The sequence below is a fragment of the Lagopus muta genome, chromosome 9 (assembly GCF_023343835.1).
Source record: "Lagopus muta isolate bLagMut1 chromosome 9, bLagMut1 primary, whole genome shotgun sequence".
Taxonomy (NCBI): domain Eukaryota; kingdom Metazoa; phylum Chordata; class Aves; order Galliformes; family Phasianidae; genus Lagopus; species Lagopus muta.
This window is the reverse complement of record NC_064441.1, coordinates 22,820,497-22,844,031: the sequence shown is the minus strand read 5'-3', so window position 1 is coordinate 22,844,031 and position 23,535 is coordinate 22,820,497. Positions and strand designations below refer to the sequence as shown.

General features: G+C 41.8%; 1 protein-coding gene across 3 annotated transcripts in view; it reads left to right on the top strand.

Moving 5' to 3' along the window:
* LOC125697650 (glypican-5-like) overlaps window positions 1–21,222 on the top strand; it is a 362,732-nt gene extending 341,510 nt beyond the window's left edge. For 2 of the 3 annotated variants that reach the window (XM_048955124.1, XM_048955123.1), the window contains one exon: window positions 19,620–21,222. In XM_048955124.1, coding sequence (XP_048811081.1) covers window positions 19,620–19,822 — 203 coding nt within the window. In that variant the 3' untranslated portion in view covers window positions 19,823–21,222. The remainder of the gene's footprint in view (window positions 1–19,619) is intronic. The other variant, XM_048955125.1, reaches the window with a different exon arrangement.
* Window positions 21,223–23,535: the final 2,313 nt, after the last annotated feature.

Here is a 23,535-nt window from a genome sequence, read left to right as displayed (position 1 = left end):
CTTGCCTTTAGGTGTTTAACTGTTGGTCCAAAGCAGCTCTGGCTGTATGCAGGGCTCGTTCTCCATATTTGGCAGGAGTACATGCTTGCGAGAGAGGTCATTTCCTTTGAGGCAGTGCTGTGTTTTGCCTTTAGTCTGATTTTCTAGGGAAGTGTCAGAAGGTTTGCAGTTTATGCACGTGTTGTACGGCTCTGACAGTGTGTCCATACTGCTACTGGAGGTGTCATTTTTGTAAGTCCATTTATTGCACAGTATGCATTAGAATTTGCTTCATAGTTTGGCATTTGCATAGACACTGCTAGCTGTGTTCCAGGGCTTCTGTTCTCCAAGAATGAGAAAGAGCAGAGAGCTCCTCTTCAGAGGAGTGCAGTCAAATGGCAGCAGGAATAGCGTGCAGGACAGGAAGCAGTGTGCCGTGCCAGCTGTAACTGCAGCCCTGTTAGTCTTCCATCCTCAGCTCTATCTGCTCCTGCAGTGCTGCACTGTGCAAGGGATCCAGCACAGCACGCAGTGTTAAGCTGTCAGCAGTTAGCAATGCGCACGTCGCGTTCTGCTGCTGCAATGACACATCATTCCCTTCATCTCTGAGGTTTGATGACACTACTATTTCAAATGCCAGTGTGAGTTTTTGTGTCCTTTCAAATAAAAAAGGCATATTTGAACTACCAGAGAGGAAACGGTTGGTGTCAAGTCAAAATACTGATAAGTTTGTTTCTAATGAATGCTACTCATCCAGCCAAGTTTGCTCCAGAAGGAGATGGCAGATTCAGGACTGAATATAATCCCTGCTATCAAAAGATAATTACGAGAGCAAATACCTGTCTGTATTCATTTTCAGCTAGGTGCTGAGCAGAAAATGCCACCGTGCAAAATGCTGATAGGAAATAGAGAGGACTTTAGTATTTCGTAACATATTTTCTTAGAGGTGATAAAAATGAAAGACAAACCGTTTGCTTTTACAGATTTTTTCACTTTGGGCCAAACAAAAAAAAAAAAGCATTTCAGATTCGAATTGCATCATTGATGGAGGTGGATAAGCAGGTAGCAGCAGAGGTTCTTAACATGGATTATGGTGATTTTTGTTTTGTCTCCCTGAACTTTCAGTCCTTTGGCCCTTTGTAAGAGGTGAAGGCCAGAAGGAGTGCTGGGCATCCCTGCACCCCAGTTCTGTGTGTGGACAGCTGTGCTGGGCACAGGGTTCTGCTGGGCATCATTTGATGCATGCACTCCACCATGGACCCAGTCTTTTCCTTCCTGGCATCGCAGTTATCTCTGAAGAAGAATTAAGTGCAATGGAGTTTTTACAGGGGAGTTCTGAAGGCTTATTTCCCCACAGGGAATCTTTTGTGCAGTTACAATGACTAGTTCCAGAGGAAAAAAAAAGAATGTGTCAAAACTCTTTTAGGGATTTTGAGGTTCAATTAAAGGACTGTGCTCCTCTGTGCTCTTTTTTTTTTTTTTTTTTTTTTTTTTTGTACTTATGCATAACAAAATATGATCCCCACCAGAGCACATAAAGAAGTTGCTGGTTACAAGCAAAAAGTGCCTTCAGCTTTCCTCTCAATAATGCTGTTAACTTCGTGCAAGACAGAGGCCCTTATTTTTCCCCAGATTATTCCAGGCACTTCTCCAGTATAAATAAGAGTAAGTAATTCATATCCTGACATGTCAGAAATGTTTAGGGAAAGATTTTTCCCATCAAGCCACTTGGTTTGTGCATTGGGCTGCACTCTGTTCCCTGCTCTGTGGCTTGTGTCTTGTCACCAGGAGGAAGAGCTGCTTCCCTGCTCAGCCACTGGCTAGAAGCAAGCAGAAGACTATCTAGAGGATAGGGTCAGGTACCATGAGACCTTCTGTAATTCCTTTGGTTTGGGAGTGGGGAAAAAGCTTCTGATGCAGTCATACGGTGTGCAACCATCCAACTGCACATCTGTGCTGAGAGGCAGCCCAAGCATTGCTTGCCATGGACGTGCCTCCTCCACATCCCACATCTGAATTCTGGGCATTTTCCATCGGATACGGAAGGGCAGAGAGCTGCCACTCCAGCTAGGACAAAGCAGGCACAGTACAGGCACCTCCCTGTCACCCGGCAGGGCACAGCTGGAGGTGGGCAGCCAATCTTGGGTCCCAACAGCAGCCTGCCTGCGGGGCTGTACGCCTGCAGAGCTTCTGAACAGCCCCCAGCCTGCCTCACTTCTGCCGCTGCTCAATGTGTGTGCTCAGCCGAGGAGTGACTGCCAGCCTTGCTTCCTGAAAGTGCTGACAAATCCAGTAGCCAGAGAAACTAGAGCAAAGGGGACGGCAGCGATACCTTGATCTGTTCATTTGATTTATATTGAAATGGGTTTATAATGTCCGTAAATTATTACTTTTCCAAGAGATACCCAAACGAGTAAAATAGACTGCTCTGCATGCTCCCACACATCCTAAAGCTGTGTTTGTACATGTGCAAATGAATTCCTTCACCTCCCTTAGCCAATGGCAGCCATAAGGGCCCAGTGGCTGCGCAGTGTGGCAGTCCCACGCATAGCGCGTGTGCATGGAGAAGCCCACTCCATTCACTTCCCTGTAGAGCAGACCCTGATGGGAGGTTCCCTATAGCTCTTAACCACCTTTTACCTTCTAAACCAGATGGTGCTTACATTTCTGTGTACTGATCAGTCAGACCATGTGTCTCAGATGCAAGATGAGTGCAAAGGTTTCACGTTCAGGCACACTCTCTTGACGTCTCTGAGCAAGAACTTTGCATACCAGCAGAGCTCCCTGTGCCAGCACAGCCCATCACAGGGAAAGGCTGAGCTGAAAAGAAGTGAGTATTAGCAAGTAAGGGAATAGGGGAAAGTGCAAAGACAACAGTAATATTAAACATGTACCAAATGGCCTTAAAATGTTCATTGCTTTGTATAGTGAGTCAGGCATAAATTATCTGAATGTGACCATTGCATGTAACCCTCAAGATGTAGCAAGCATGCAGAGCAGTTTACTCCCTCTCTCTGTGTTTGCAGACCGCATTTGTTGTATATGTTGCATGGGAATCTCCAGATGCTGAGGCATATGTTGTCAGTGGGTACCTTCACTTCTTAGAGGGAGGTCAGGTGGCCCTGTGACTTCTTACAGAAATGAAGAATTTCGGAATTAAATAATAACTGCCTGCAGTAAGCCTGAAGTGTTTCAGGAACATGGAATCATTTGTCTCCATTGTAGGAAGTACTAAAAAATCACCAGTCACACATCAAATACCAATCTCATCCAACCTTCTTTGTTACATCAGATAGGAAACTTCCAGAGGCTGCACAATTTGGGGGAGGATATTTCAATGCCTGTTTGCTGACAGCCTTCCGCAGTATATCACTGCTTTTGGTACTTCCTACTGCGCTTCACATCAGCAGAAACTGATATACTTGTATATACATCTGATCTTTTTTCTTCTAAGAACTGTAACATCATTCAGCATTCCACTCATCCCTTATGAGTTTGATGTCCATCCTGTGCTTACCCAGATCTACCTTTCAGTTTTGCTGCTCGCCAGGTAAACAAAATAAATGATTGTTCGTGGGCCAGATATTCCCGGTTCTCTGTAACTCATGACATGATTGTGCTTTAGAAGTTAGAACAGGTATCATTAAATACTGTAGAACTGTGAACTGTACAACACCTCATTAAATACTGTGGGCCAGGAGTCATGATCCACATGTGAGCTACTAATCTGAAATCCAGCATGATATTATTTATGCAATTTGTGTTGATTTGGGGATAAGGCAAATTACTTGTCAGTAAATATCTGGATTTAGAATGAATTGACATCTACCTACGTCAGCCTGGGGACTGAAGGATGCAGATGTATTGCTGACTCAGTGTAATTGCAGATTTCCTCTGTGACCACCACCTACATCATTTTTGCCTCTTTATTATCTCAGTTATCTGATCTGAAAAACGGGAACAATGCTTCTAGGAGTGCTGCCACATTTATTGTTTGTAACATCTGTTAGGACTCTGGAATGAAGTTGTTGTCACTTCTTCCATTTGTTTTAATGGAATTAGTGTCAAGACGGCAATGCTTTGATATGAGAACTCCCACAATCCCTCAGTATCTGCTTTAGGAGGCCAAAATATTTGGCAGCTGCCAAAATGGTTTTCCACCCGCCCAGGTCTTTTCTCTTTAACACATGTTTTATAGTGCTGAGTAACTGTATTCATTTCAGCTTATGTCATCTTGGATATTTCTTTTCCTCAGGCCAGACTGAAACACCCCAGCTCACGGTGAGTGGAACCGTGCTCCATAAGCAGTCTCACTGATTTCAGAAGGACTTTCACTCACACGTTGTTCTGTTCATTGTTGAGAAAGGGAACAAATACTGCAGCCTGGCCCTGTGCAGTGAAAGCAACATAACGAGGGGGGGAGGGGGGGGGGGTAAAGAGTAGGAATTGCAGAGACAAGGAAACCTTTCATGAAAAAAAGATGCAAAGAAACTGTGATTCATCTGAATGCCTTAACTCTAAAGAAGAGCTTTGACTGGCAAATGATAGAATATAGTATAGAAGCTGGCATCTGTAGTAAGGCAGAATTTAGAAAGCTCATTCTAAATAAGACCATAAATTGTCTTCCCTACCATAAATTTTACCCAAACACTTTGAATTCAACTGAAGTATGACTTTCGCCACTAAATAATTCTAGGATTTAAGGGATGTGGTGCTTCTGGGAGGGAAGCAGGGGCTTGCTTGGTCTTGTAGCATTCATTTTTCAATCATGTTCTACAGGCAGACCTTTTAGAAATCATGTGATGCACCAGCAGCACAGCTTCAGAGCTATTGAAGAAGAGCACTGTTGCACCTGAGTTAAAAGATTAAAGCCTGAAAATGATGTAAACCTGGAAATGTTTGTGCATCTGCTAATCTGCTTCAGGCTTTCTGTCCCCATGCCCACCCCAGCTGTGTGTCCCTGTTGTGCCATCCATCTGGTGCTGCAGGGCTGCAGTGGGCCACGCTGGGTGCACACGTGGTGATGAAGATCTGCTTTCCCCCAGCTATCTTGCTACCTGAACCAAAAAGAAGCTTGTTAATGGTGGAAATGGGAAAAAAAATACTGCAGTGAATGCTGCCGCTGGCCTGTTCCTGGTGCAGTGGTGTGGGCTGGGGATTCTCCCTGGTGTGCACCCAAGTGAAGCTGCCGCAGATGCTGACCTTGCTGAAACAAGTTGTGTTCAGTCATCTCCATGCCAGCTGCTGTATCGTGCCTTGGTAGCAGCTACATTGGAACCCAGTTAGGCAGAGCATGGCTGCTCCTGTCACTTGGCAGAGTGCTGCCTGGAAACCTGAACAACTGTTCTGCCACAGCACCACCGTTGGGTTTGCTCTGAGGCGCATTTCAAGGGCTCAGTTTTAGTGGGCGTTAGTTGGATATTTTGCCTGAAAATAAGACAGCTTACTTATACACCCCCTTGGAAAAAGCTTAGGCTGATGTTTGCAATTGCCCATTTCCTGTTATTTGATCTGTGAAGAAAGTAAGGTGGTGGAGGTTAAACAATCTAAATCTCGTGCCTGCTTTATCATTTCCAAAGCTTTACCACTCAGAATCCCCAGTTGAAGTAGTCGTGTCTGCAGTCTGGGAGGAGAGGGAAGAGGGCGTTTCCTTTTCAACGTGTACACAAAATTTGGTAATGATTTTTTACCAGGCTGCCACTGCTTGCTCTGCTTTTGTTTTCAGCAGACCCTCATAGAAGAGAAGAAATAAAGCACCAGTGGTGTTCAAATTGGCACGCAAGTCACACTTTGGGTCACATTTGGGATTTTCCAACATCTTGAAATTTTCCTGGATAGCAGCTGAAGCAGAGCTCTTGGTATAGTCCATAAGCATATTTAGTTGTTTGATGGCTTTAAGGCAAGCTCAGGTTTTAGTTATACCAAAATCAGTCCAGTTCCAATGATCTTTCCCTAGAACAACATATTATTTATTATATGGGAGACAAAGCTCAAATAATTCATATGTTTTCTTTAGCATGAAAAAAAAATTGAGACTGGTTAGCTGCTGCATGTTGCTACCTTTTGAACTGCTGCAGGTCCATTACCCATACCTTATGCAGAAAGACATTTGTTGTTTCTCTAGTTAGAGGGTAAAAGAGCACGATTTAATTGTAATTACATAGAAAAAAATAGGAAATTGAATGTCTTAAGGAAAACCACGAGGAGAAAAATAAAAATCTGGCATATGAGCTTAAGGAGAAGAGCAGCCCATGGACTTGTGAGGTCTTACAGCTATCGTCTCTCCCTCGGATTACAGCTGTGCAGGATAAGGTGCTCAGAAAATAAAAAAAACACGCAACAGCAGAGCCTCCAAATCTGATGTGCTGGAGGTGCCAGTGACACACAGTGCATCCAGCCACATGCCCAGCCCATTCCTTGCTAGGGAATTCGGGAGCTGAGCCTTTCAATCCACTCTCCTTGGCAGTACTCCAGGATTACTGAGGCTTTGAAAAGCAGGATTGTTCTGAAAAGGAGGTGGCAGTCCCAGCTAGTCATTTGCAGGGGTATTGCACATCCACCGTCTCCTTGTAACACGGGGCCACGTGTGCACACGCAGCACAGCCAGAGCTCTTTTCACTGCCTGAGCGCTGGAATGAATGCCAGAGAATTAGAAGGAACTGGCCAGCCTTCAAGATTTCTTCACAGAGACTTCTGAATCAGCTCCTGTGCTCTGTACTCTCATGTCTGAGTCTGGTAATTTGCTCTACTTTATGTATGCTCTGTTCAACATACAGATTGGCTTTTTTCTTTCTGTGGTAGTTCCTCTCACTTTGCCAGCACCTTGCCATTTGCAGCTTTAATGCCTATTGACAGCATTTTGTCAGCCATAGTTGCCGATGCATATTCCTTTTCTAAGGAATTGTTCACCCTCAGTTTTTATAGATAGCTACAGGTTTCATCACAGACTGATTGAATAGTTTGTTTTCATTTGCTTTTCACGTGGAATAGATTCAACAAATGAATAGATCATTGGAAGATTGAAAACAGAGATGAGGAAGCTTTTCTATTGTATACCAAAGCCATTCCTGTGCGTCTAGCCTGGTTTGTATTACCTTCAATGAGGGAGTTTTGCAGCTCCCTGAGCAGCTCTAGCACTGTGCTCAGCCCCAGCACACACACCCAAAGGTTACTTTCTTCTACTGTTGATAACACTTTGCTTCCCCAAACTCAGTCATAGTGAGCAACGAGCCTGTCAGTAAAGCTCCAATTACTAATTTATAAGTTAACCAATTTGTTTCTGCCTTTATAGTGGAAACTGGCACAAATGCAGAAGAGAGCCAGCCTCAGCCCCTTCTGGATTCATCCTCACACAAACTAGACTCCTGACCCTTAGTATTTCCCAAAAAAACTGTTTTTAGTGTAGCATTGGAAAGCTCTGTCATCCCACAGCCTTTTTTTTCATTCACCGTTATTGTCAGAACTGAACTGCTTCTTGATATTTGGTGAGGTGCCATGATTTCTTGCAGAGGAACAGATGTGATTTCTTCTCCCACGCCACGGCTGGAAATGAATGCTCTGAGTGTTGCCAACTCTCATCTCACAGTATCTTCCTCTTCACAGAACAGCTGTGTCAGAACCTACGGATTGTTGTGGCTCAGTGACATAGCACGGGAGTAGCTATGTTTCCCATTAAACAGATTATCATGACTTCCTTTAAGCTCTGAAGATGCCATTAGTTAGCATTGCTTAAGCGTGCCAAGTCAGTGACGGAATGGCACTCTTTAATGCATATGCCAGCACAGATCAGTTGATCACAGTTCAGCTAAAAGAATGGCCAGAAATCCTTCTTATTGCTTTGAATGTTCTTGATCTCAATTTGTCATTGGATGGGTACAAATCTATGGCATTTCTAGTTCAACATTTGATTGCAGCTTTGCTATATAGATTGTAACTTGGTAACTGCTCCAGGTACCAGTAAATGTTGGGTTTGAATTAAATCTAAATCACCCACTGTTGTTTATTACTGTCCTTTATAAGGTAAATGCCTTCCCATGTTTGATATACTATTAGTCTTGATTTGACAGTAGTCAGGAATCCCTCATTCAAGATAGCTACCCTGTGATCCTTGGCTAGACCCGCATAAATTACTGTTAATGTTTTAAAGTGCCTAAGCAGGTTAGTAAAGAGACTGGAGGTTGCAAATATGTTCTGAGCTCCTTGTGCTTTTTATAGGAACTGGTTAATAGCTCAGAGAACAGCACTCATCCAGCAGTGATTAGAAAGACTCCTCCATTCACACTACACTGTCTCTGCCAGTGTGGGAAACTATCACCTCTTCTTTGTAACACACCAGTCTTTATGAACTTTACTTCAGATCTCTAACCTATCCTTAAATTAGGTCACTTTTTCCCCAGCTCACTCAGTAGGCAACCCTTTTTCCATCAGCTGGCTCCAATTATGTGATCCTCATGTGCTATCTCTGACTAAATGCTCTTTGAAGTTAGAAAATGGAAAGATGCCCTTGGTAAGCTACTTTGATTCAATTGCTTCAAACAGAGAGATTGCTGTTGAGATACAAAGGTTAATTTCACCCATCTCAACTCAAGTTAAACAAGGATTTAATGAAGTCCAACAGATGCTGAGTATACTACTCCCGATATCCCTGTTTTTCCAAATTCTTTACCCAAATTCTTTATCTTGATGATGTTGTCTAGCAAACTATATGTTGGTTGACCTAGATTTTTGTAAGATCACAGAAGCCAGGGATGAGCCTACTGAGAGCAATCTAAGATGTTTAGTATGCTTTGAAAAATATTAACTGCTTGCTTTAATTCCTCAGTGGGAGACCAGCATTCCTAGCACATGCTGAACACTGTGAGGAATTGTCCTATACCTAGCGTGACAGACGTGCAGCCAAGCACGTGGCCAAGCCCAAAGAAGTGTTTGTGCTGTTTCTGTTTTGGCTTTGACTGAAGTCTGACTCAAGGGCAGGATCAGCACTGCAGAGGCAGAGAACCAGGGCTCAAACCCTTACCCCACAGAAGAATACGCAACATGGCATATATCATTTATCAATCTATCAGTGATTGGAAAGACTGTATCAATTAAAAATACAGAGTCTTTTATTAAAAAGGAAACCCCTTCATAATTCCAAGTGTATAACTGACTTGCAGATCGGATCTTCCAGAATGCTGGTGCCATAGCAAGTGCAAGGCAAAGGCCTATGATGTCAGTGATACGCTGCTTAAGTAGACTGTGACAGTCAAATTTACAGCAAAATTCTATTACATCAATATTGAATCTGCATGCAGAATACAGTTTGCTAAGCTTTAACATCCAAATGCTGTAGCATAGCAGCCCCTGAGAACAGGTTCACGTCAGAGATGTTAATTGTTCCCAAACATCGGGCAAGTAATCTGCATTTTGAAGAGGCTGTATATGGGCATTTCCATAATTTATGTTTTACAAAGTCCACTGATGCATATTTGCATAATAGACCACAACAGTGTCAGCAGATCCATTGCAGCACGTGGTGTCAGCTTTCATGATGTTCCAGTGGGTTTTTCCCTTTATTGGAGCTCTTATGACACAAAGAACTTGTCAATAACTGATACATCTCAAAGAGAAGACTGAGTGCCTGTCAAAGCTTCTTTGGCTGGATTGGCAGCACACACAAATCAAGCTACATGTGCAGTCACCTAACAAGTGTTTTGCATATATCCATGCCAATTCTGTGCATAGAAACAAGTGAAGATAATTTATATATTTACTTAGGGTCTTAGCTGACCTAGATAGAGCAGTCCATTGCTTCTCTTGGAGTCTCCCATCACACTTCACTCACTTGCAGCAATATCCTGATGCTTTCAGGCTTTCCAAATTCTTCCTGCTTAAAAACTGAAGTTATTTTCTCATCACCACTCTCAGCACCTGGTCACAATTCAGTGGAGAGATGCTGCAGGTGCCAAGAGTAGGTCTTTGGCAAACACTGGCCTTATTACTAGTCCCACCTGGGCAGCCAAGCTTGAGCACATCTGTATAGAGAAGCCAGCTGAAAGCTTGAGGTCTTTGAATCCCAGTGCAGTATTTATCACTCTCAAAATGCCATGGTTGGTTTTTTTTTTTTCATTTTCATGATGGAATGAATACCTTAAGGAGTTAGATGTGTGGGATTGTGGCCAGAAGTGATTCTTCCGCATGGCTAAATAGGAGAGACAAGTGGTTTCCACTTTGTCACTGCTTACCAACGTAAAGTTCAGCAACACTGTAAATCTGGGAAAGGGAGAAGGTTTATAGCCTTCAGTATGTCATGTACCACACTGGGCTAAGCTAAACTCAGTGCTGCTACTTTTTATGTAGATGTTTCTCATTAAATTGGCAGGAACATTTCACCTCACTCACTTGGGACAGAAGCAGGGAATGGAATCAATGCCAGCCCTGGACAGGAATTTCCTTCCCTTAATTTGATGCACAGGCTGAGTGTAGTCTTCTGCATGTGCTAGCAGATTCTGCTTCATTTTGTAAGACATTTTACTAGAAAAGTTTGGTTTTTTTACCCTTGGTTGTGTATCTCCTTCACATTTGTGTCTTTGTGGATATTCTTTTTTCTGCTAAATGCGATAAGGGTTCATCAGTTTCTCTGCATGCTATTAATAAAATAATGCTTTTAAGCCTTCAGTATTTTTACATGAAACATGTTCTTCTGCAGATATTCAGTAGAGTGATGGCTCTAATCATCCTCTCTGTCAATAACTGTCAGCTGTGATAGAGCTGGGGATCTGGTTGACTGGATAAACCTAGCAATGTGAAATAGAGGATATGCATGCTGAATATTTGCCACATTAGAAAAGAAGAAAAGACTAATTTAAACTTCCCATACCAGAGGCAAAGCAAGTCTAATGCCGTGATATTTTCCATTGCTGCTCTTGGTGGTAGGTCTAAAATTATTAATCTGGGATATTGTACCATCATTTTTCATTTTATTTCACTCACCACTGAAATGAAAGGTTGGAAAGACTCAAATAAATATTTCCTACCAGCTTACTTAATGACCAGAGCTATCCATTGCCATTATAGCTGATCTTTGCTTCTCATTCACATTAAGAGAAATCAGATGATGTGTGGATTGATGTGATTTCAGTGTCTATTCCATAATTAAATATCAATTATGATTATATCCCATTAGAATGTCTCTAGAATATTATTCATATAAGGTTCTGTTTGTGCTGAAGAAATAGCAGAAATACAAGAAATGCTTGAAACCTTCACCGCTGCCATCGTTAATGTGAAGGAAATGGGAATCCAATCACTTAAAAATCTTACCAAAGGAATTATGTCTGTCAGTGTTTCTAGGAGAGCAATGGAAGAAGTGGAATAATTTGACTGGCTTTTAAAGAGTGAGGAATGATGAGAGAACATCATGTTTGCAGGGAGAAAAGAACCCCTGAGATGTGTTGTGGAAGTGTTTGCAGTTGGCTTTTTGCAGTTGTCTTGCTGGAAGTTAGTGCCTTGTTTCTGGTTATTATGTTCTGGGACTTAGTTGGGCTGCTTAAAATGTACGTGTTGACCTGCCTCGCAAAAGCAACTATGAGCTGAAAGACCTTGAGTCACCAAGCTCTTTGGTGGGAGGGGGATTCCATGGTTTACTTTCCGCTTCCCATTCCTTACAAATACATCTGCTGATGCTGAAATTAGAGAGCATGGATCTCATCTCCCTGCCCTCCACAGCATCTCTTGGGGAGGGAGTTACAGACCTCACTCAGCAGCAGAGACCAATTCCTCGTGTCTCTTCTTTTTGCTTACCTAATTTGTATACTGGTACTTAATTTGAATAATTCCTTCCAGTATATTTTGGTCCAGTTTGCCCTAGGGTAGACCTAGGTGCAGAGAGCTCATGATAATGTTGCAGAGCCTGTTTCAGTCTCAGACCCCTTATCTGACTGGATGATGCAAAGGAGGCCTGGGTTCGCGCACCCCTCCTGAATCAGCCACGAGAAGGATTTGAACCCAGTTGCCTTCCACCATGATTTCAACTGCTGTCCTTGTTTGCTGATGGTAGTCTGCTCTCATACCTTCTGGTGTGACCCGCAGGCCCTTGCTGATGAGGGCTGGCCGAGAGGAGCACTGATGTCCTTCCTCCACCTCCACCCAGTGCCAAAGAGCTCTCAGCTCCCTGGGCCTGGGTGCACGATCAGCAGCAGGAACATCGTGGCTTCTGGGCAGGAGAACAGAAGCACCTGGGGAACTGTGCCCCTGTCGTGCAACAACTGCAGAGAGGATGCTCTGAGAACCTCAGTGGTGCAGAAATACTTGGCTCTGGCAGCCATGCTGCCATGCACAGAGTTCTCGGTGCATTGGTGTGGCTCGTGCACCGGCTGTAGTACTCTCAAACCTGGTCTTCCTCTCAAGCCGTGTGACTCTTCCTCATCTTGGGCTTGGAGAAACGGTCAAGGGTGCTTGTCTGATTCATGTTTTCAGCAGAGGGAGAAGCTGCTGTTCAGATATAGGCCTTGGGGCGGAGTGACATATGCTGGTGGGTAATATATTTATTCTGGTGGCATCAACTTTGCTTCAAGTTAAGCTGTTATGTTCAGATCCTTGCTGTAAGTTGAACTTACTTTGCTGTAAGTGTAAGATCATATCCAACCTTTTTGTAAAATGGAGCTTTGTCTGCTTAGAGCTGTAGACCTAAATTAAAATTACAGTTATAAATGTCAATTGCAGATGCAATTAGCAGCTTATGAAAAGGCTGGATATTTGTTACATGTAAATTTTAAAGCAGGTAAAGATGCAGTTTCCCCTTAAGGGAAAGAGCTCCTACAATACATACTCTTTCTTTTCTCAAGAAGAGGAGTTGTCTGGGGGAGAGGAGCTGGGATGGCTTTAAATGTTTTGCACTCCCTTTCAAAATAAGTTTATGTTTTCCTCATATACAATTTAATTAAGCCTTCAATTTGACCTTTGTATTGAGCAATAAAAGTCGACTGGGAAAGATGTGGGCAGAATGAGAACACAAAGCACGCCCCGCATCAGCCAGTGTGAGAACTGTTTCTGTAACCAGAACTAATGAGATCATCAGGACAAAAGCAACAGCCAAAGCATTTTCAATTATTACTAATATTTTTCTTCCTTGAGCCAGTTTATATTTTTCTTAATTACACAGCTTTGAGCTGTGGCGTGATATTTAGCAGATGCCTTCGGCACTTGGCGTGCTGATCACTTGCACACTCCAGACTGGCAGGGGTACCTAATCTTTGAAGTCTAGAGTGCACATTCATCTTCAGCTATAAAGGTCAGTCCTGCATTCCTCGTATCCCCCCAAACTCCCATTAAGTTTAATAGGAGTTTTGAGCACATGAGGCATGCAGTATCAGGATCACTCTGCGTCTTCTGGATATTACCAGTGAGGCATGTACAGAATTTCTAAACATAACTAATTAATTGCACCACACAGTGATGGCAGAAAGCTGTCACAGAGCTTTTTAGTTGTTTCTTTCATTACAAGAAAGTTATGATAAAAGTTCAACAGATTTACTGGGAACATCATGTTTCACAGATACTTCCATGCTGTGTCTGAGGATATCATGTCAGCTGTGCTGCAGTATGTATGAGGTATCTGGCAAGCGAAACAAGCTTAAGCATACAACCACAAACATGTGCCTGGGACTAGACTAAAAACAGATGTTTCCAGGAAATGTAAAAGATGTTTGACATGTTTTAAGCCTATACTTTCAGCTTGTCTGCATTTGAATAAGTCTTATATTAATACAAACAAAATGACGAAACCTTTTCTTGCCAGTGACTGACAGATTAATGGAACTATTGCTGAATCACACAAGGTTTGTTAGGTTAGATTATTTCTTCTCTAGAAAAAGATGGAGTGTTCTGTTTTGACATATACCATTTTAGGGGCTGAGGCACTTATATATGCAGGTTTACTTTTCAGCCCTCAGAACAAAGCATACATATTATTATGGCTCATGAAAATCGTGCAGGGTTTGCTATGGTAGCTGTATATCAAAAGCCAAGCAAATATAGTGATGGGTTTCTTACACTAGTACAGCTAAGATTTATTTTCATTTATTTATATTTTGGATTTCCATATATATAGACAACAGATCGTTTGTGAATGGGGAGGGAGTTGCCACTTAATCTAAGTGTGGCTTCCAGGCATCTGACACCTCAAATTGTCTTGCAGTTGTTCCTGACTCTTCTTTATTGTATTTTTTTTTTCATTCTTACCTTTGACTCTTTTTTATAACTGTAGCTCCTGAAAGTCCCAGGCAGTGTTATTTTTTGAGGAGGGTGGCGAAGGTTCTTCTTACCCTGGAGAATTTAAACTCAGAATGCACAAAGTGTTTGAGAAATAAAGTAATTCACTTGCTGTCCTACAGGGAGGAAGTGATCTGCCACAGATCCCACTTCTCTTCCAGTCTCCTTAAAAAGAGAAACAGAATGACTGCAGAGCTAAAACTAAACAGACTGATTGACCTGCATAATCTTCACTCGTGTTATGTAGCAGACAGTGGCAAATCCCACGTTTTGACAGTTGTATCATGAGTTCATCACATGCTGGGAGTTCTCACATTCCCATTTCCACAGTGTTCCAGTTTCCATGTCTGCTGCAGCTGTAACTGGAAATAATTAGTGCTGATCTTAATGTCAGGATAATAGATTATTTGGAAATTGCTGTTACATTTTATGGTGACAGCATTGTTTTGCAATTTCAGAGTTCCTTCCTTTGAATACGTAGAAGTAATTTCAGCTTTTGCTACCAGAGGTGATAAAAAGCTAGTAATAACACTGCAGCATCTACTGTAATTTAAGCACCAGTTCCACCAAGTTGCACCTTGTTTTAATTTTCTCCCAGTCTTGTCTGCCAAAACCAAGCCTATGATCAAAGTGAAATCAAGCAGCAGAGCTACAAGGTTGGGAGTGAAGTAAGGACTGACCAGTTCACTTTCGACCCGTGTCTCATTGTAACCATCAGGAGACATTCAAACCAGGAATTAATTTGTCATCGTAGATGCTGACATTCAGTCTTTTCAAAGCAGAGTGTTTGCAGGAAAGTCTGGGAAGAAATGTATGAGTCTGGCTTGATGTAATTAGAATCATAGTCATAGAATCCTTAGAGTTGGAAGGAACCTCTGAAAGCCATCTAGCCCAAGTGCCCTGCACTGCACAGGGACACCACAGCTGGATCAGGTTGCCCAGGGTTTGATCAGCCTGGCCTTGAAAGTCTCCATGGATGGGGCACCCACCACAACACTGTGTAACCTGTTCAGAGCCTCACCGCCCTCACTGTAAAACACTTTTTTCTATATATCCACCCTAAACCTACCTCCCTGAGATTGAATCCTTTTCCCCTTGTCCTGTCACCACAGACCCTGCTAAAGAGTCTGTCCCCTTCTTTTAGGGAAGAAGACTTCGTCACACTGACCATTTGCAATCACAGAGAGGACCGAGCTCCAGTCAAATCAAGAGAAGGCCAAAATCAGAGAAGTTTTTTCCTTTCTTTTTAAGCTGATGAGCTTATTTGTTCCTTGGCAGGACAACAGGAAGCCTCTACAGATGTTTAAGTAGGCTTTACTGATGCTGTTCATTAGCGAGCAATAGCGTATGAGTGCACCAATCAATAGTTTGATAATTCCTACCAGTGCCAGGGCAGCCAACTGCAAAAGGTTTAGGCTAGAGAGGCGTAACTAACGTCTGGGCTGCCAATATTGCTGACCTCGTGTCAGCTAACTTGGTAATAACCTAAAAAAATAATACCCACATGATTTTTCCACTGTATCATGACTGGCTGAGATTAAGATGTGCTGTAGTGTGTGACTCACCAAATGTGTTTGGAAGGTGTACTCAGTCCTCACTGCAGGGGAGGTTTCCCACACCTAAATTGGATGGCAATGACAGGTTTGTCTCCCTTTTATCCTGGCTGGTCTCTTTGAGGAATGGCATTGATTCACAGAAGTATTTGTGAGAAGTTCAGAGCCAGCACATGCATTACTGGGTAGCAATCTGCAGTTGCACTGTTGAGGTGAAAATAATCCTAAATGCTCTAAACACTGAGGTCAAGTAATTTTAATTATGTGTTTTGTTAATGTTGTCAAGCAGTGAATTTAACTACAGTTAATGCAGATGAAAGATCAGTTAAGGAATGGGACTCAGTCCCTTGGACTCACAGAGCTGCGCTCTGCACTCACAGTGGTCCTGGTGCCTAAGGGAACTTGGGGCCATCTTCGCTGACCACAGCAGACTTAGGCCCTGGCAGGGGTCCTGGGTGGCTGTTCATGGGGGCTGCTGGGCAGCCAGCTGCCAGCACTGAGTATCCCTTCTGGCAGGATTTGAGTGTTCATGCTTGAAGCCTGGATAAGGGAAAGCACAGGTGCTGTGTTGTGATTGCTGCGTAGTGTAGTACAGATCTTAAAACACATGTTATTAGAAGTATATGCTTCTATTAACGTAAATTGTGAATATATCACATGAGAAAAGTAAGTGTAGAATGAAGTTCACATACCAAGGTCCATAGGCCATCTATATAAGGTTAGCTAGTCTTCAAAGATTTAAACTCCATTTCTGGAAAGAAACGGGGTGATGATGGTAAGAAATCTCCCAGCAGTGGAGAGAGCTTTTACTTGGGAAGCACAAAGCTTCAAAATGCAGAAGGTAAACAGAACAGACTGAAGCTGGGGCTTCTGTTTTATGAAGTCATGATTTGTGGGGTTGATTCTTGGGTATTGAACCATCTGGGGTTCACTTTGTTGAGACTGGAGTTTCATTTCTGTGCTACTCTTCACACTGACACTTTAATTACCATACTATCTTTTTTCCTTTTGAATGTCAGTAGTAGACTGAATGTAACCAGCCCTGACTCTGAGAAAAAGGTTTGAGAGAAAAACTCATTTAACTCTGAGTATCTCAGACAAAAGCCTGGAGTGAGTAAGCAGCTGGAACTCTTAACAAACTGGAAAAGGACATGAAATCTTTGCTGAAATCTGTGACTTAAAAACTGAATATGGTATTGAAAAAGATGCTGAATTGGGTTAGGACTAGGGCTATTCTTATTTATTTATTTTTAAGCAGATTGCTAATTAGAGTCCTACGTCAGAATTGTCCATCAGAGAAGCACTCTGCTGTAAAGACAAAGAGAGAATTCAGAGTTAAGTCCCTTCCATGTAAAGGATAAAGGCAGAATTTTCTAATGTATTATTTAATGCTTGTTATGTAGTGCATTAAGCAATCACTGAGAGGAAAGCTTTTAAAAACCAACGGCTTCTCTGATAGCATTAAATCTTACCTTAGATTTTTTGGTTAGGTCAATATTAAGAAAATAAATGAATTAATACATTTCAGTCTGCCGGATTTATAGAGGCCAATCAAGTTACAATGCTGGACATGGCCAAGTGAAAGAGGGGAATAGATTTACCTGAGTGAGGTCTTAATTTAATCAGCTGGCCCCAGAGAGCTGAAGTCAGCAGACTGAGATGATATAAGAGGCAGCAGAGAAGCAGCGCGTTTCCCACAGTCAGAAAGGAGAATGACAGTGATGGAAAGGAGTCTAGGCAGTGTCAGAGCACACCTACTCCCATGATTTATCCTTAATTTACTTTAATGACAGTCTGAAGGTTGTCCTTTTTTCTTAAAGTGTCCTCAGAATACTGGTATTTCCTAAATATTTACAGCGTGCTTTTTCTCCTCCCCCCTTCTGTTAGCTCCATTGCAAGCTGGAATTGAGGAACATTTTGCCATAGCAATTTGGAACAGAATGGCAAACTGCATTCCTTGCCAGCTGTGTCCCTTCTCTGCAGTAAGCCTTGAATCAGGTGTAGAAATCACAGGATCCTCTGGGTCACTGTTGATCCAGGTTTCAGCTGGGCAAAGGATGATTCATAGCATCTGGTGTGGTGCCACGTTGTGGCTTTAGGAGAAAAACAGTGTGGGTAACAGCAATCTTTTAGTTGTTGCTGAGCAGTGCTGCACAGAGCTGAGGGCACTTCAGTTTTCAGCTTCGTGTGCTGCCCTGCCAGTGAGGAGCTGTGAGGGGACAGAGCTGGGACAGCTGCCCTCAGGGATATTCCATACTGTATGGTGGCACGTGGAAAAACTATGAAACTGGGGTGAGTTGACTGAGAGGGCTGCCTCTGATTAGGGACTGGCTGGGCATTGGTCAGCAAATGGTGACCAAGAGTGAGAAGCTTGAGCACTTTCTTTATAAATAAATATATTTATATTTCCATGTATATATGGAACACTGGGGAAGGGGAAGCAGTGAGCAAAAGGCTGTGTGGTGTTCAGCTGCTTGACATTATGATAAAATGGAAGAATTTGTTGCATTTCTTTTACTGTTTATACTGGCAAGAACAACGTGTGCTTTCCTAATACAATAGCTCATTTTTATTATCAAGTGGGTTTATTGATGGTTGGTCAGAACTACTGATATGCAGACAATGATCTCAGATTGCATTTACATGTCTGGAATACTTTCTGCCTTTCTAGTTTCTACCAAAAACTTGCTTCTCTGATTCAGAGGGGGGTTCTATTTGTTTGTTTTTTAATTATGAGATCGGGCTGTTGTTGAATTTGCATGACAAAATTACACTTTTTGCTTTATGTGTGTATGTGCATTGCATTCATTAGTATCACAAAAAAATAAATATAAATAAAAATTATAGCTTGGACCTGAACAATTATTGTTAATTTATCAGTTCTTGCAGGTAAGAATTCGGTTATATGCCAGACACTTAGGTTATGCTTTTGCAGATCATGTCATCATTAGAGGAAGTGCTGATTTTTTGCACAATGCCAGAGAAGGACTCAATGGCAGTAAGATCGCAGTGATGCTTGCAAAGATAACTGGAGACTTTTATCAATTGTTTTCTCATTTGAAAAGTCTGTGTTTTTGCAAGAACAGACTACTGATACTAGTTTCTTGCATATCTAATCCTTTACATACAAGGTGTCCCAAACTGCCCCAAAATGCATGTGGAGGGATGGAAAATAAATAAATAAATAAAACACATGCAAGTGTTCCGTATCTTAGTGGTGAAACAAAAAACAAACAAACAAAAAAAAAACAAACTTGTATTTACTAGGGAAAATGACGGAACAAAACTCAAAGCATTTTCTCTTTGTGGCCACTTTATTTGTCCACGCTGATGAACAGGCCATATCAGACACCTATGTAGTTCTTTGTGTTAGTAGCCTTTCTTGCCAGTTCGTTCTACCATACCGAAAGTCCTGTGTTGCTTTAAAGTAAAGGCAATGCAAAAAGCAGCTAGGAACCTGGCTTATGAATTAAGTCAACATGTTCTCCAACTCTCCTCCTGTGGTAGCTTAACAACTTGACAGGTATTTCACTGGGACATGTTACAAAACTGGTCAACCCTAGCATAAACCAGTTCCTATCATAGGTGAAAATGAAGGTATTTTTAAAGGGATTAAACTGTGGCCAGGTTTATGCTTTGTCTACCAGTAGGCTGGACTGGAATTCCTGAGCAAAATAGTGGGTGCCTAGCAAAGTGATGTGGCCACTGGGTTCAACTAAAATGTTAATATAGGCATCCTGTCACTCTGTACATAGTTTGGTTATTCAGGCTAGAGTACGTATCCCATTCCATGTTCCAGATGTGTGATTAATCCTACATTTACTTTCATGTTTTCAGATATACTCAAGGACAAGAAAACCCATCCAGAAAACAGAAATGAACCAAAACCAACTGTGAAAAAGATTGTCACCACAACCACCACAAGCACTGTCAAGTCATCCTCTAAACACAGCGTAACTGGAAATGGAAGCAGTGCAGCCCTGAGTTCCTCACTTGTTGTTTTAACAGCACTAGCAGTTCTGTGGCCTTGCCCCCCATAACTGCACACAATTGCAGCCACTGCACAAGCCTTTCTGTTCACTGTCACCTACACCTGCAGCCTTACCCAGAGAAAACAAAGCTAAATAGCTATCTGTTTTATTTGATATATTAGAATAAATATTAAACAATGTGCTGGAGTTGGCAGATAGGAAGTGTCCTCACCTAGAGTGAAGATAGCTTCTGGCAAAGCTCAGCCAAGATGCAGAGAAAATGATGACAGAAGTTCAAGTAGCTTTAGTTATGGGATAGAAATAATTGAGAACATGAGAACTGTGTACGTGTGTTACTGTTCTTCTCAGTTACGTTCACTGGAATCACATTGGCTGTTGTATTGAAGTTTTTTTCTGATAAATTAAAGGAATGGTCAGTCTTCAAATCTAAGCCCATACATGCATTGTTTCTCCAGTGAGCGGCTAATAATCTACATCTGCAGTTGTAAAACATGCTGAAGTGAAGTACTTTGACCAACGGGATGAAATTCCTCAATGGTCGAGAAGATCAAAGCATGTCTGAAATTTCTTTTCACTGCTACTCTTTAGATTGTAGGAAGCCACACAAAAGCACATGGCATGTTTAATATATCAGCATAGCTGCCTTAACAATTGCAAAAATTAGGAACACTTTGTTTACTGAGAGCAACATCGAGAGTGAGTTTCCCTGCCCCACGAAATGGAATCACCAAATGCTCAAACATATGCTGAAGGCCTATGGGATGCACGTCCAGCAACAGGAAATACAAGCATAATAGCATCTTCTTCAGTTGAATGCCGTTTTGTACAGTGGGGGGGAGGGTGGGGAGGGGAGATCGTTCAGTTAAAATTCAGTTTGTCGGCATGTTGTTAAAGAGAAAATAACTTAAATTTTCCATAAAAGACTGAGAGGTGTAAGTTAATGGGAGCTCCTGTTATACACAACCAAGATTTTGGGCATTGTGAATCTCTGAAATCAACTGTTTCATAAACTCTGTATTATTTAATTACATTTAATGTTTAAAGTTTTCTATCACTATAGGTGTAAATGTAAAATAGTCAAATCTGGAATATTCTCTATCGCATCTCAATTTCTATCCTAGAAAATGACAAAATGTGCATTATATTTCAAGGCTTCTTTTTTTTTAATCCTTCATATCTTGATATATTGTAACTTTTCAAATGGAAAGTACTAAACTTCTAATGGGTTGAGTGTCAATGTGTGTTTTCCAACAGCTATGTTTACAGTACCATTGAATATATATAAACACAACTGTATGAATTCAGTGATTAATGATAAGTAAGTGAAACGTTAGAATTGTTATACTTGCTGCATTTCATAACTGTTACAACAACTTAATGGCCATTTTCATGTTGTAGACTGTTACTGTGTACAGTTTTATAAGATTGAACATAAAACATTTATCTTTTTTTTTTGTAGAGCATCTCTTTTGATACTTAGAGTTACACAGCCACTGACATCATTCAGAAGAAGAAACCAATGACTTACTAATCAGCTTCAGGCATTTCATTGAAAGTCTTGATAGTGAAGGACATCTTGATTCAAAGAAGCTGCTATGTGTCAGTATTACTGAGTGCCATTGTATGTAAAGTGGCGACAATGCAGGACAACACAACACACAACCAGACAAAGACCCACTGTGCTTGCCGTGTTGTCAGATAGCATTAGTGAACATGTCTAATTATATTTGCAGAGGTGGGGCCTTCGTTGTTGCTTTTTTTTTCTAATTGTGCTGTAAGTTTTCATTGGCAGGTGTAGAAGTGTAATCAGATCCACCAACACACCCAGGTGTGAAGGAGTTGGCTCTAATGTGAAAAAAAAGATTTCTAAAAGTGTTCAATTTTAACATTGAAACAAGGAGATGAAATAGAAAAAGATTCATGTGCTAACATGAAATATTTTCTACTTTGTGCTCCGATTTTTCAGTATGCTAAGGTTATTAATCACTCAGTAGGGCTTTTCCAAATCTTATCAGTGTAAATCAGGTTTCCCAAAGGTACAAAAATGTCTGTCCACTGCTTTCCGAAGTTTGGGAGCTGCACCAGTCTACTGAACCATCATTACAAATGCCACGTTTTGCATTCGTTGTCACTGCCCTTGGGAAGAGTGCACTTCTACCTGAGGAGATGTACTGTGAAAGGACACCATTGCTCCTTGCAGCCTTAACAGATCAGTTGTGACTGGTGCTGTTAAACAGCCTGGTCTGCACACACAGAAATGTGCTTTTAGTGCTCACATCCATCACCAGCTCCTCAGGTGATACTGATCACTGTGGCTTCACTGAAGCAATATAACATTTTTCATGCTTATGAACATAGTACGTTCTCACAATTGAGATCCTGAGTCATCACTCAGACACACATGTTGGCATTTGCAGCCTTAAGTCTCCGTCAGTATTCCTGTGGATAGGGATGGGGTTTCAGGGTTAGGCTCAAACACTGCCACACTCCAGCAAGGCGGCTTGGCCTTTTCATTTCTCACTTGTATAGTGGGAACTTGAATACCTGGAATGTGCATGTCCTTTTGAGATCTTTGTGCTTTTAGGGAGGCCAGTGATCCAGATAGCCTCGTACTGAGCTGTAGCAGGACAAGTTGTATGTGTGGAATAACTCACCCAGAGGACTTTTTGTTTTTGAGAAATCTCACGACCTTGCTAAACAAAAACCTCTGAAAAACTAAGTGTTTGAATTCTGGGTTTGGTTAGCTAGTTTTTGACTGAGGTAGCACTGATTCTGTGATTATATGATTCTGTAAGCTCCTGTGTTCTAGTGACGAAACCAGAACAAGTTCAAGTGGCAGGGTAAGGCAGGTCCATTGATTCATTTTGTTAATAGGCACAGGACAGGGGAAGAGACTGCAGAGGATTCAGCTGCTACCAATGCATTTCACAATGATGTACTTTTACTCTGTAAGAAGAGTACTGGTCATGAAATACGTTCATAATGTGCATCAGAAGTGGTGCAGCTTTTAAGAGCAATGCAGAATATTTTTACTGATACCTTATGATTTTTTTCCTGAGGATCAGTTGCATTTACATATGAAAAAGTATTTTCCATCAAACGGAAAAACTATACTAGTAAAAGCAAGACAAAATGGCTTCATCAGACAAGAAGTGTTCCTTTTTGGATGAATATATGAAATAAATCTTATTTTGATATCAGGGACACATGTAATTCTCAGTAATTGAAAAGGTCTAAATTGGAAATACTTTTGAACTTGTCTGTGTAACCTTAATGTAAAATAACACAGCAGTCTGAGACCATTGCTGTAGCTTTACCTCACAGTTATGAGTTGTATGCAGCCACTGCTTTCTGGATGTTTATTGTGTAGCTACAACCTTCCTGTAGTACTTTGCCAGTGTTGGAAAGTCTGCTTGCTGCTGCTGTCATGCACTTGAGTAGAATCAACCTATATTTTCCTCTTGATAGTGATGTATCTTCTTAGCAAATAAGGTGGAATTGCTGTGGACATGGAGTCATCTCTCAGTGTTTGACTGCTATTTAGGCAGTTCCATCAGATGCACGTGAAAGGTTTGGAAAGTTCCTGTGTCACTGTTCTCCTTCATGGCTATGGATGCATCAGGGAGAAAAGCCAACACAGACGGACAAAAGTGTGTATGGCTGCAATGTGCCAGTGCATGACAACGTCCAGCTGTCTTTTCTGAGGCTCTGCGCCAAGCATTTCCCTCTAGTTTTCAAGCAGCTTTTTACACCTCTCTGAG